This window comes from Pelodiscus sinensis, chromosome 2 (genome assembly GCF_049634645.1).
Source record: "Pelodiscus sinensis isolate JC-2024 chromosome 2, ASM4963464v1, whole genome shotgun sequence".
Taxonomy (NCBI): Eukaryota; Metazoa; Chordata; order Testudines; family Trionychidae; genus Pelodiscus; species Pelodiscus sinensis.
Window position 1 is genome coordinate 216788962 of NC_134712.1, and position 12234 is coordinate 216801195.

Sequence of the window (12234 nt, forward strand, 5' to 3'; positions counted from 1 at the left end):
GGAAAGGGGAACAAATGCAAGAAAAAAATCACAAAATGTTAAATTAGCAAATTTTATTGAATCAATTTATGTTCCTTTTTTTATTTTATCTCTAATTACCTCATATCTGCTGGGGAACATAATGGAGTCAAAACTGTGAACACACATTTCTACTGCTGGCTACTATATATTATCAAAAGTTATTTAACTAGAGAAGAAAATATAATATAACCCCTAAAATCACCAAAATACGTATTAGGCCCCTTGAGTAACAAGGGAGAAGTAGCTTCTAGACTTCCAGCTTAAATGGAGAACTGTCTACTGAAACAATTTTGTTGTGACGCACAGATCTATCCAGGGTTTTTTATACTACTACCAACCTCAAGGCATCCAAGCAAGATAAGATCCATGTTTTCTGAAATAGAGGAGATGGAAGGAGACTTGAAGAATTGCCCCCTTCCTACTCTGTACTAATTTAAATTAATGGAACACCAAAAGTTTGTAGGGGCTTGGAGGAGTCACAGAATCCTCTCCCTGACATTCCCCGAAAAATTAGGCCCACTAAGCGCTGATGGCGCCACCACCATGTGCCTGATTCAGCATTGTTTTAGTGCTAACATCAATATTTGCAGCATACAGAGTATCTCTAATGTTGGTCTTGGCAAGTAACTAACTGATTTTCAAATATATTGCTATAGAGAGCCAAGTTTGCAAACTGGCTTCCAAAATTCCATTCACAAATTTTTGCATACACTTCTGTTTGTGCATTTACAAAATTGGCATTCCACTTCCAAACCCCTCAGAAAAAGCTTTTATTTTTCATAAATAAAGGACTGACACTCCTCAGAAATGTAGTATATAAGTTTGGGGAAAAATGCAAGAACTCACTCTAATTATAGTAAAGACAAAATATAACAGATCTGATCCTAGCCATATATATTAAAAATACATTTGCCATGTTCTGACATCCTTATTAGACAAGATCTGTGCATAAGCAAATGAAATTTCAGAAGCCCTTTTGAAAACCTGGCATAAAAAGTCATATTACAGGTCAAACAGCACCTTTCAATTTCATCACTTCATGGGGGAAACTGGAGACAGAATTTAGTTTACTTTATATTACTGGTTTGAGAGCTAACAGATATTTAGATTTTGAAAAATATTGCAGGTCATCTCTTAGGGATAGATTCTGGCAGCATTACTATTACATTGGGCTAGTTCCAATGCTCACTCAAAAATGTCATTTAAATAAAAAAAAGTCGCATAATTTGACCTCTTTAGGGAAAAAATGGATTGTATCCTCAGATTAGCTTAATTTTAAATAATTTAAATATTTAAATGTTCAGCATACTTCCATGAAGAGTAAAAATGTATCTTTCATAGAAAAAGCTATTGAAGAAGTTCAGAGAAAAATAATGTCCTTTGCTTGTCTTTCCAAATACCATTAATATTTGATTTATTCTTATTAGACCATCCTCAGGCTGACCCAACAGCTGAAATCCTGAGCCTACTGCAGTCAAAAGAAATTTTGACACTGGGTTCAATGGAGTCAAAATATCACCCTGTTATAAAAGTTATACTATCTGTACCTATAGATGTACATACATATGCACACGTTATATGCCATTTCTTTTCAGTAGAAGGGTGATCTTTATGCATTGTAAAATGTTTTTAAAACAACATGAATTTTCCACAAACCCTTCTTTGGATGATAAAACAAGAGAATCTAAATGAAGTACTTCAGCCTTATCAAAATTAAATGCATCAATTTTTGTCAAATGTCTCCCAATTTGATATGCTCACATGAAATGTTTCAAATTTGTCAGATAAGAATTATCCAAAAGAAATCTGTTGCATCCGAATTAAGAATTAATTATCAGATTTCATTTATAAGTTTGCTATTATTCAATTACTCTCTTGGTCTTAAATTCACTATTCTTATGTCTTGTAATGCTTCTCTTTTCTCAAAAGATAAGGAACTTATCTGCAGAAATGTCACTCACAACACTCACCTTAGGCTTTCAACATCTAGCTGTATGTATTATTAGTGGATCTCTGGCACGATATATACAGAGATTAAAAAGCAAGTAGCTGCCAATTTTCAGAAGCTTCTTGTTCAATGTGGCACAGCACTTTGCCCACACAATTTCAGTTGCAGAATTGTGGACTACATAATAACATTTATATCTTACAAAACATCTTAAAGTAAGGTTCTTAGTAAGTAGCCATATTTAAAAATATATCCAAATACATACTTGGCATATAATATGTCTTTGGAGCAACTACAAATAACTGCCATTTTAAAAAACGTAAACAATATGCTAGAGAAGTCTTTCCCTCCCTCTTGTCCAAATGTATCCTTCTATCACTAACAAATTTATACTACTCCTATTTACTCCTATTCAATGACATATATATTTGACAAATAAAAAATAGTATTTCAAATCCACTAAATACATAAAAATATTTATTATTGGTATTATTGGTATTTTGGTAGCAAATGGAAACTTCAACCAAAATAGGCATCCCATTGTGCTAGGCACTTTACAAATTCAGAATAAAAGACAGTCAATACTTACTGGTTTAGCATTACATCTAGAATGAATGATGACCCAAATGCATCAACCTGGAAGCTGGCTCGGGCAACATGAGTGGACTGCAATGTTAAAAAGATTGAAATAAATTAGCAGTCTGCAACATCAAAATGCACCTCATAGATTTGTGAACATAATACAGAAAAAAATGAAATAGAAGTAGTAAGCCTCAATATGCCATTAAATAGGAAAAATTCTGTTTACAAATATGTTGAAAAATGGAATAGGATTTGTTTTATTCAAGCTATAGAAGTAGCAGGATCATAAACCCAAACAAATAAAAAGAAGCAATATTTCCTTTCATAAACGTCTATCTTTGCAACCCTTTGTCAAATTCAGCATCTCTGTTGGTACGAGTTTTCTATTCAGCATCTACAATTGGGGTGTTATCTCTCTCATGTCACATCACTGTTGATCCACAGAAACTGCAACATTTAGTACCTTTCTTTAGAATTCATATTCTCAACAGAAAAGTAAAACAACCGCAAGCCAGCCTTCCCTGAGTAAATTTAGATTGCACCTGGATTAGGAAGACAAAGCTCTGGAGAATTGCTTGACAGTTGCTAATGTAAAGCATGCTAACTTGATTAGACTGCTTCATCATGGTCTTATCTAAACACTTTCAACTCCCCTTGAAATTATATGGAGGTGGAAGGTACTCAGCACCTTACAGAATCAAACTCTTGATCTTCTGGATCCTTGGAATTTTCTTTCTTGTAAACACATATACAGGAGTGACAGCAGTGTGAAAAATTGCTAAACCATACGGTCAGCTGCATTTATCATGAGACTTTTGGCAGCCTCTCTTACATTCTACCCACTAATCTATGTCTGCCAGAGCAACTTCCAACATTCCAAACCTTTGAGCAACTCCAAAGAGCTGCCATTTTAAAAAAATCTAAACAAACAATGTACTAGAGAACTCTCTTTCCCTCTCTCCTATCCAAATGTATCCTTCCATCATTAGCAAACAGTACTCCCTATTCGGTCCTATCATAGGACATGTACATGGTCTGATGTCTCTGAACTTGGAGGGCTAGAAATGGGAGACTTTGCCTTACCTATACAAAAGGAAATTTCCCAGATTCTAGCCCTGGAAAGTCCCAAGAAAATTAAACTGCAAAACTGATTTATATTTTAATGAAAAAGCCTTTTCAGGTCACTTTGGAGATGTAAATTGCAATTCCTCTTTCCCTCTGAACCCTGTACAGTTGGACTTGTAGTAATGAAAGCAGAGGTATTCAAAGGCCATATAGGCAGAGGATTTAAAATCTTCCTTATATATTTCTGCAAATAAATGCAACATAGAATAGTGCAGAGGTTCGCAAGGATTTACTGGCAGTCAGTTGGGATGGCCTACACAAGTCATTCCAGAGGTGTGGAAGCAAAGACTATCTCAATACTAGAGATGATCCTGTCCAAGGAGAAATTTACAGAAGCTTGAAGTTCAGCCTAATTTATGGCCATCTGGCCATTGATCAAAGGACCCTTTCAGCACCTGGAGATTGCTGCCCTTTCAGCACCTGGATGTTCCAGCCACAACCCCTTTCCCCTTGGGAACATTCCTATAAGGGGTGCTGTGGCCTAGGAACCTATGCCATACCTGTTCCTCCCAGGTATTCCACGTATACAAGTGGAATTGTCACAGAGGTAAGTAAGCCAGCTTTGTAGCTACATTTCAGGAAAACAAAATACTCAGAGCAGACCCAAGAATTAGGCCCAACAGACATTTACATTCCATAAATGGAAATTTAGCCTGTAACATATATCGCTCCATTCTGCAAATCACGTCACTTCCACAAAGGGGTCAACGAGAATAGCACCAAAACAGAAAAGCCCAGGCAGCGACAGTGCATATTGTGTGTACACCAGAAGGTCAAGTGGGAAGGAAAATAGTGAAATACAGGAGAACATGATTTGAAATCCAACTGTCACGTTTGTATAATAAGCTACTGCAACCAGCTCCCAGGCTAGTAAAAAGGTTTGAAAAGGAAAAAACATGGAAGGTGGCCCAAATAAAAACAGAGAAAATTCTGGAAAGGCTTTCTAGGGGATGCTCATTATTTCAAGCCATGGAGAGGAAGAAGCCAATCTTCCTGGGGCTTAAGAGCAAGGAAGCTAGGTTAGTCTGTTCAGCTGGGTCGCCAACAGCCACTGTGGCCCCTGAGTAAAGTGTGGGAGGGAGGGCACACCACCAGAAGGGTGGGGCTTTTGGCAGAAGTGGCAGGGCCTGTGCAGTCAGCCCTGAATGCCACCAAGAATACACTGTGCCAACCCCAAGGCAGACCTCAGTGCTGCCCGGACCATGGCATTCCCTCCTTTAACCCCACCCCTCAGCCGCCCTTAGCGCTGCCTGGAGTGTACAGCATGGGGCTCCAGCAGTGATTTAAAGGGTTCAGGGCTGCGGTCATTTCTGCTGCCACAACAGCAGCAATGGCAGCCAGAATCCCAGACCCCTTTGAATCGCTAGGCCCCAGGGCAAATGCCCTCTTTTCTCCTTCTTCACCCTCCCCTCCCCCATCAGTGGCCATGCTATTTAGGAGCTCCCAAGGCCCAGCCTCTTTTGTAGAGAAAAGCTCTCCTCACTGCTGTGAGTTGCTAAAGATACCATCAGCACTGAGAACAAAAACTCACGCTGGCTGTTGTCCTCAGAAGAGAAGAAACAGGAGCTCCTCCAGTGGTAGTATGGGAACAACAGAAAGGGAAGCTAGCTGCAGGAAGAGGAGAGGACCAGAAAAGATTCCTGAAGGATTAAGGAGGGATGCAGGCTCTGTAGCCTTGTCTGTTCCTTGACTTTGGAACACAGGGAGACATTACATCTGGTAGAGCTCACAGAACTAGGACTTTTTTCCTGTCTTTTCTTGTCTACTTCTCTTGAAGCACTGAACTACTCCCAAGTTTCTTGTGCTACTTGCAGCCACCATGAGCTACCAGAGTCAAGTTCTCACAGGCAACCCCTTATCCTTTCCATGTTTGGAAATTTATAGCGAAGATACACAGACCATCAGTTTCCCTGGTGGAATAGGAAAACAATAGTAAGTACAGGGAATTACATCCTTTTTGTTAGCAGTGTTATTTTTTAAAGTACACTGCATGCTTATTTTGTTGAAGTGACTGGGGTTCCCCAATGATATAGACCACAAATATAATTTTTTTAGGGTTAGTAGATAAGAAGTATTGCTGAATCCACTGGAAGTTTGAGAGAATTCAGATTGCACCTTCTCTTCAAAATGGTCCAGTTTTGGTAATGGAGCTGCAAAGGTGCCTCTTTTTATACATACAATTCACATCCAGGTCAAAAGACACAGATCATTATGATCATAACACAGGGAACAGAATTGCATGAGGTGATTCCTATAACAAGCTTATTATTTCTCATAGAGCTAGAGTGGATATTTTAGAAAGACATGTAATCTTGATGTAAAGACTTCAAATGACAGAGGATCCATCCCACCCCCGGATAAATTGTTCCAATGGTTAATTACCCTGAGTGTTAAAAACGTATAGCTTATTTTGAGTCTGAAATTTGTCTAGTTATGAGAATCTAAGCATTGATGCATAATTTTTACATGCACATACACTTCTATACATTACGTACAAATGTATAATATATAAGGTACATACTTTTCATATTATGACTTATTTATCACGTTGCAACCTTAAAAAAGAAACTGTGATGTACTATATTTTTATAATAATCTTTTTCATGTAAAATGAGTCAATATCAGGAGCGTGGGAGCTCTTCTGAAACTTTAAAATTATAGGGTTTTCAGGATATTTGGAATTATTTTGAAGCATTCACTGACTCTTCCTACAGCAAAATTGTTCTACCCCCCCTTAATTATGCAATAGAACAGAAGTGGTGATATCATTTTGAGGTAAATTTCATGTGCACATACGCTCCATTTTCCAGTGCCATGCACTAGAGATACTACTGATGCCTTGCTGTAGTCCCCAGTTTGCATGTTATGTTCAACCCAAGATTTCATCAAGAATTAGTCCTCAAGAATTATACGATTGAAGCACATGAAGTTTAGAGAAGACTAGATTTGGAACCATGTCCATTGCTTGTTTGCCACAGCAGTTACTAGCAGCCCCCAGATTATAAAATTTGTCTTTATCAAATCAACACGTTTGCATTCCTTTCTTCAGTTCTCAGGCATTAGTGCATGCTTCTGATTTAGGTTTCAAATACTTTCTTCTGTAATTGGATTTTGTGACTTTTTTTCCTTAGTTCCTCCATCAGAAAATGGTGGTCCAAGAACCTCCTATTTATATGCTAGAAGCCAAAAAATGTTCATTTTCTGTTGATCACCTTTCACTTCAGCAAATCAGCCAGTCTTTTTTACCAGCTTACACACATGTAACTGCTGTGCAAAGATCTTTCTTTACTATATTATTAAATTCAAAGAGAATTTTAGAACATTTTAAATTCTTAATAATGGGCAGACTTTCACAATCATTAGGATCTGTGCATGTGACATAACTTGTTATTCCATATGTCACTAGACAATAACTTCACCTGTGGCTAATTTCATAGTAATGGAAGTGAAACTATAAGTGTGTCAGGACTTTCTTCTTTTGTAACTATTAGGTACTAAAAGACTTACTTGGTATTGCCCAGGGCCGAAGGCAGCCCGGGGCAGCAGGGGTGGGGGCAGCATAGGTCACCTGGTGGCTTCTCCCCAGGGCTGAGCCTGCCAAATGGCTTCTCCTGGGCTGGGGGCAGAGAAGGGAAGCACTAACTGCCTGGCAGCACTCTCCAAGGCTGGCCCAGTGGCATCAGCAGGGGCTGCAAAGGCCACCCAGTGGTGCTCTCTGGTGCTGGCTCAGGGCAGCAGGGCCACATGGTGGCTGGCAGCTGCTCCCCAGGGTAGGACAGGATGGCAGGGGATGTTCTGTTTGGCTAGCAGCTGCTCTGCAGATGTGGGGCACTAGCTGCCTCCCTGTGGTCATTTGTAAGTATAACTGTCCCCCATGCTTGCTGCCCCCCTATGGTCATTTGTGAGTACCACTGTCCCTGCTATCACACCCCTCCCTTTCCATTTGATAGAAACAATCACATTCCACCCAGGTCCCATTGTCCTGGCACAACCAAACCCTGGCCTTGCCTTATGATAAGAAGAAGCTGCATACCACCTTTGGTGGTCCTAGCTCTTTCTGTTTAGGAGGAGAACAAACAGACACATGGGTGGACAGACAGATGTAAATTTCTAAAATATATATTATGCCATATTGATCTGGTCTGGAAAATTTCCTCCCCCAAACATGTATCTGAGATGTGCAATTACTATCCTATTGGACCTCTTACCACTATTATTCACAGACAAAACCTGTTAAAATGATGTCAAGGTGAGAATAAGTATCAGTAATTTAAAGTAAGACATAACACAGACATTGCAATTATCCAAAATTCATAGCTAAGACTAAACTTAAAAAAAACTAAACATACTGAGACATGGAAATGCAGAGTTTCAATAGCTATTTTGATTATGTTTTAGATCAGGGGTGGGGAACCTAAGGCCTGGGGGTTGGATGTAGCCCCTGGTTTGCCTGGATCTGGCCCCTGAGGCTTGGGGTTTCCCTCTGCACTGGGGAGCCCACGCTGGTGAGAGGTGTTTTGTTTTGCTTTTTTTGTTTCTCACTTGTGTGCAGCCCCTGGCTAATTTTTCTGTGTGTTGGTGGCCCCTGACCCAAAAAAGGTTCCCACCCCCGCTTTAGATAACATTTTTGTTACCATTACTGTGCATTTTTTTTTAAATAGCCTTTTTAGCAAACATTTGTTGTTGCTTTTTTTTAAAAATTACATTTTGGATCAAAAACTTGTTTGCAGAAGAAATGTTAATGAATAATAACAGACCCAATAGGGAAAATAATATTTCATCCTAACTGACATAGTGGACATAGCTCTACTCAGAGTCTGGTTTCTGTAAATTGGTCAAACGCAAGATTCAGGGAGGAGTCCTACTTCCTATAAACTGGAAGTAAAGAGGGATCCTTTACAAGGGCCCTTCCTTCAGTGGCATTTTGCTGTAATAAAACATAGATAAGCAACATCCCAGGGGCAGCCCGTGACTATATGCGGACTCGGCTGCTGCCTAGGGAGCCGCCTTCAACGGGGTGTCCGATGATGATGTCATGGGGTGCCCGATGATGTCGTCAGTCCATTGACAGCCCTGCAAGTGGGGGCGCCGATCGCACATTCCACCTAGGGCGCCAGCTGCTGCAGCTGGCCTCGGGCTGCTCCCAACATCCCAAATAATCAATGAGGAAAAATAGGCAAAGAAAAGTCTGTAGTCCATCATCTGATTGTATGGAATAAAATCAATTCAGTACTAGATCTGGTCAGGAATTTTTCATCAAAAAAATCGATTTGTCTTAAGGTAAACATTTTGAAGAACTGTATTGGGTTTGACAAAACATGAAAAGTTTCTCAGGTTCAGGATGGATTTTTGAGTCAAAATCAGAAAGACAGGCCCACCGAGAAGAGCCAATACTTCCGTTGTTAAGGCATTTAGCTAAGAGTCCCTTCTCTACCCATTTCCAATAAGGACTTAAACTAGGGTCTTCCATATCCCAGTTAAGTGACCTAACCATTAAACTATTTGGCTATTCTGGGGTACTGCAGGCATACTTAGTCACTCATTGTGCATGTGTGCATGTGTCTCTTGGCTTGCCACCCACCAGTTGTATCAAAAAACTGTGAAAGTCTCTGTTCCTGAGGCACAATGAGAAATTTTCAAAATCTCAAATTTTCATGGGACAGGACAACCATTTCTCACCCAACTCTATTCAGTGTGTTTCCAGGCACAGAATCATTTCACAGAAATATTTCTGCAAGATGCATGAAAAAAAAAAACTTGTTCTACATTATTTTAAAACAGGACTACTAATAATCATATCATGACAATTGGAAGTGCTTAGAGAAGAAGTGAATCAACTAACACAGAATGAATGTCAGATTCCCAGACACATGACAACACAAGAACTAAAGGGAAGTAAATCAATGGAGTCTTTTATGCCATCTAACTCTGGAAACAGTTATAAGAAAAGCACCTGCAAGGGCTCTTCTCAACCACTGAAGCAAGATAATCAATTATGTTATTCTGTTCTCAAATAAAGCAACTTCCCCAGAAAACCAAAATATTTTTTAACAATCATAGATTTGACATATCAATATATGACAACTAAATCACAGAAATGGAGTTCCACTGACACAAGGATGAAGCACATATATTAACATACGTAGTGTATGAGCAAAATTCAGAAATAGGAAATGCCATTGTAATGAACTTCCAGCACTAGAACTATCTAGAAGTCCCAGAACCACCATGCTAACAGCTTGCCTACAATTAAATAAAGTATTACTAATCTATCTCTAAACTAGGATGATTACAATCTTACTATGTATTTTAGAAATGTGTCTGTCTGTCCATCCATCTGTGAGTCCATTTGTTCAAGAGCTCCTCCTAAATGGTAAGAGTTAGGAATACCAAATCTGAGCTTCCTCTGATACTAACATAAAAGCCAAGTAAAAGTTTGGTTGTGCCAGGACAACAGGATGAGCCTGGAATCCGACTGTTTCCCATAACACAGGAAGAAAGGGGGTTGACAGGAGGGGCAGTTATGCTCTGCAATGTCCACAGGGGGGCAGTTATACTGCAGAATGACCTCAAGAAGGCATTGGCCCCAGAAAGAGTGGCCAGTTGAGGTGAGGCTCTGAACATTGCAGGCCACCAGCTCAAGTAAGTGGGGATGTTCATAACTCCGGAGCAGGAAACTTGCCACACACATTGCAGAAAAACTAGAAATTAGAAAGATGATTTAAAAGGGTTTTTCGTTTGTTTGCTTTGTTAAAACTGGACCACAGTTTTGTATCTCTAACCATGGCTTGTCTCAGAGGGAGAGAGAATCATTATCAGCCAGATCCTCAGCTAGTGGCAAATTGACATCGCTCCATTGGCTTCAGCAGAACTTTGCCAATTTACAAAAGCTGAAGATCTGGTCCTGAGTTCTAAAATCGCTTTTTTCCATATAGACATCACACAATCAATGGCTTTCCGGAGCTAGGAGCAAGGAAAGCATTGGAAAAACTATTTTTTCTAGTGGTAGAAAAGTGTTTTTTAAATTGTTTTGGGTTATTAAATTAGAGGCTGCTTAAACTTGTTCAGTTGGTTGAAATAATGAGTCCTAGGGGAGACAAAAGAGACAAAAGAGTGGAAGCAGTGACAAAAGAGTGATGAAGCAGCCAAAATTACATGATCGATACTATTCATCACATGGATGTCACTACCGTATGGGCAGCATTTAAGTGGTGCTGGTGGTGACAGATTTTAAGCAGCCATACACCATTTCACTTAAACTAACTTTCCAGACCACTGAGTAGATTCGGTCACTATTTATAATAAATAAACTCAGAAAACTATTTCTCCCTCCCCAAAAAATGTAAGATCCTTCCCACAACTACCCTAAATTAATGTGCCCCAAGAGCTAGGGTGAGGCAATATTCACTCTTACACTACTGACAGGTTTAATTTCAGACTTCTCATGACCCTCCAGAGTTAAAAAGGCAGCTTTATATAACTTAAATGGGCAATTCTCCACTTCCTAAGCACTTGTTTCTAGCTTTGGTAAATCCTGAGATATTGAACTTTACATTCATGACAACTTTATGTCTAGAAAAGTGATTTTAGTTCATTTATAGAGGTTGTATTAATTTAATTATAAAATTTTCACATCCCTCTGAGACCAATTAGAGTAACTTTTGTTGTGGAAAAGCTCTTCAAGGGATTTGCCTGGAGACCTTCTGGAAAAGCAAACTCTAATCAGGAGAGCAGGCAATGATTCAGGTATGAGAGCGATGGCGCTTATCTAATCTGCTAGATGTCTTTGAATATATCACTGCCATGACAGGGAAATTCAGTGGATGTTGTACCCTTAAGTTTTTCAAAGTGCATTTGACAAGGTTCCACATCACAGATAAAACACAAGAGCAAAAAAAAAAAAATCATGAAATAAAGCATAATATGGTAGGGATGGGTAATAAAACAGTGGTAGTTTGCCATGGTTAGCCCCTGGTAGGCCACCACCACTGTATTTACCTCCATCTCCAATTACTGATTCTGTTGACTGGCTCCATTCCCAGCCAATGGGGGCTGTGAGAAGCGGTGCAGACAAGGACACTGCTTCCTGCTAGGAACGGTGATCCACACCCAACAGGAGCTTCAAGCACCTGTACCTGCATAGGTGCAGATAAATACAGCAGTGGCAGCCCACCAGGGGCTAACCCTGGCAAACCACATCCAATTATTGCCCACCGCTGTAATATGATGTGATGAATGAAGTACTAGATTCAGAATAGGGAACAAAGAAAAGCCCTGGATGAAAAATTTTCAAGATAGAAATATGTTACAAGAAGATTAACCCAGGGTCAGTTTGAGAGCTTCTAGTTTTTGTCATAATTATATAATACAAAATGATTTTGAATACTATTGAAGATAAAACTTCTAAGACAGTAGAAGGAGAGGCACAGCAAACAAAGCCTGATCTTTAGGACTTTAAGGCAAAAGGGGGCATCATGATCATCTAGTTTGACTTCCTGCACATCACTGGCCACGGAACCTCACACAAGCACTTCTGTAATAGACCCCTAATCTCTGGC

General features: G+C 39.5%; 1 protein-coding gene across 12 annotated transcripts in view; it reads right to left on the minus strand.

The window, feature by feature from the left end:
• Nucleotides 1-12234, minus strand: part of ADAM22 (ADAM metallopeptidase domain 22) — a 203167-nt gene that overhangs the window by 171818 nt on the left and 19115 nt on the right. For all 12 annotated transcript variants that reach the window (XM_075922417.1, XM_075922415.1, XM_075922414.1 and 9 more), the window contains exon 3: nucleotides 2559-2635. In XM_075922417.1, coding sequence (XP_075778532.1) covers nucleotides 2559-2635 — 77 coding nt within the window. The remainder of the gene's footprint in view (nucleotides 1-2558; nucleotides 2636-12234) is intronic.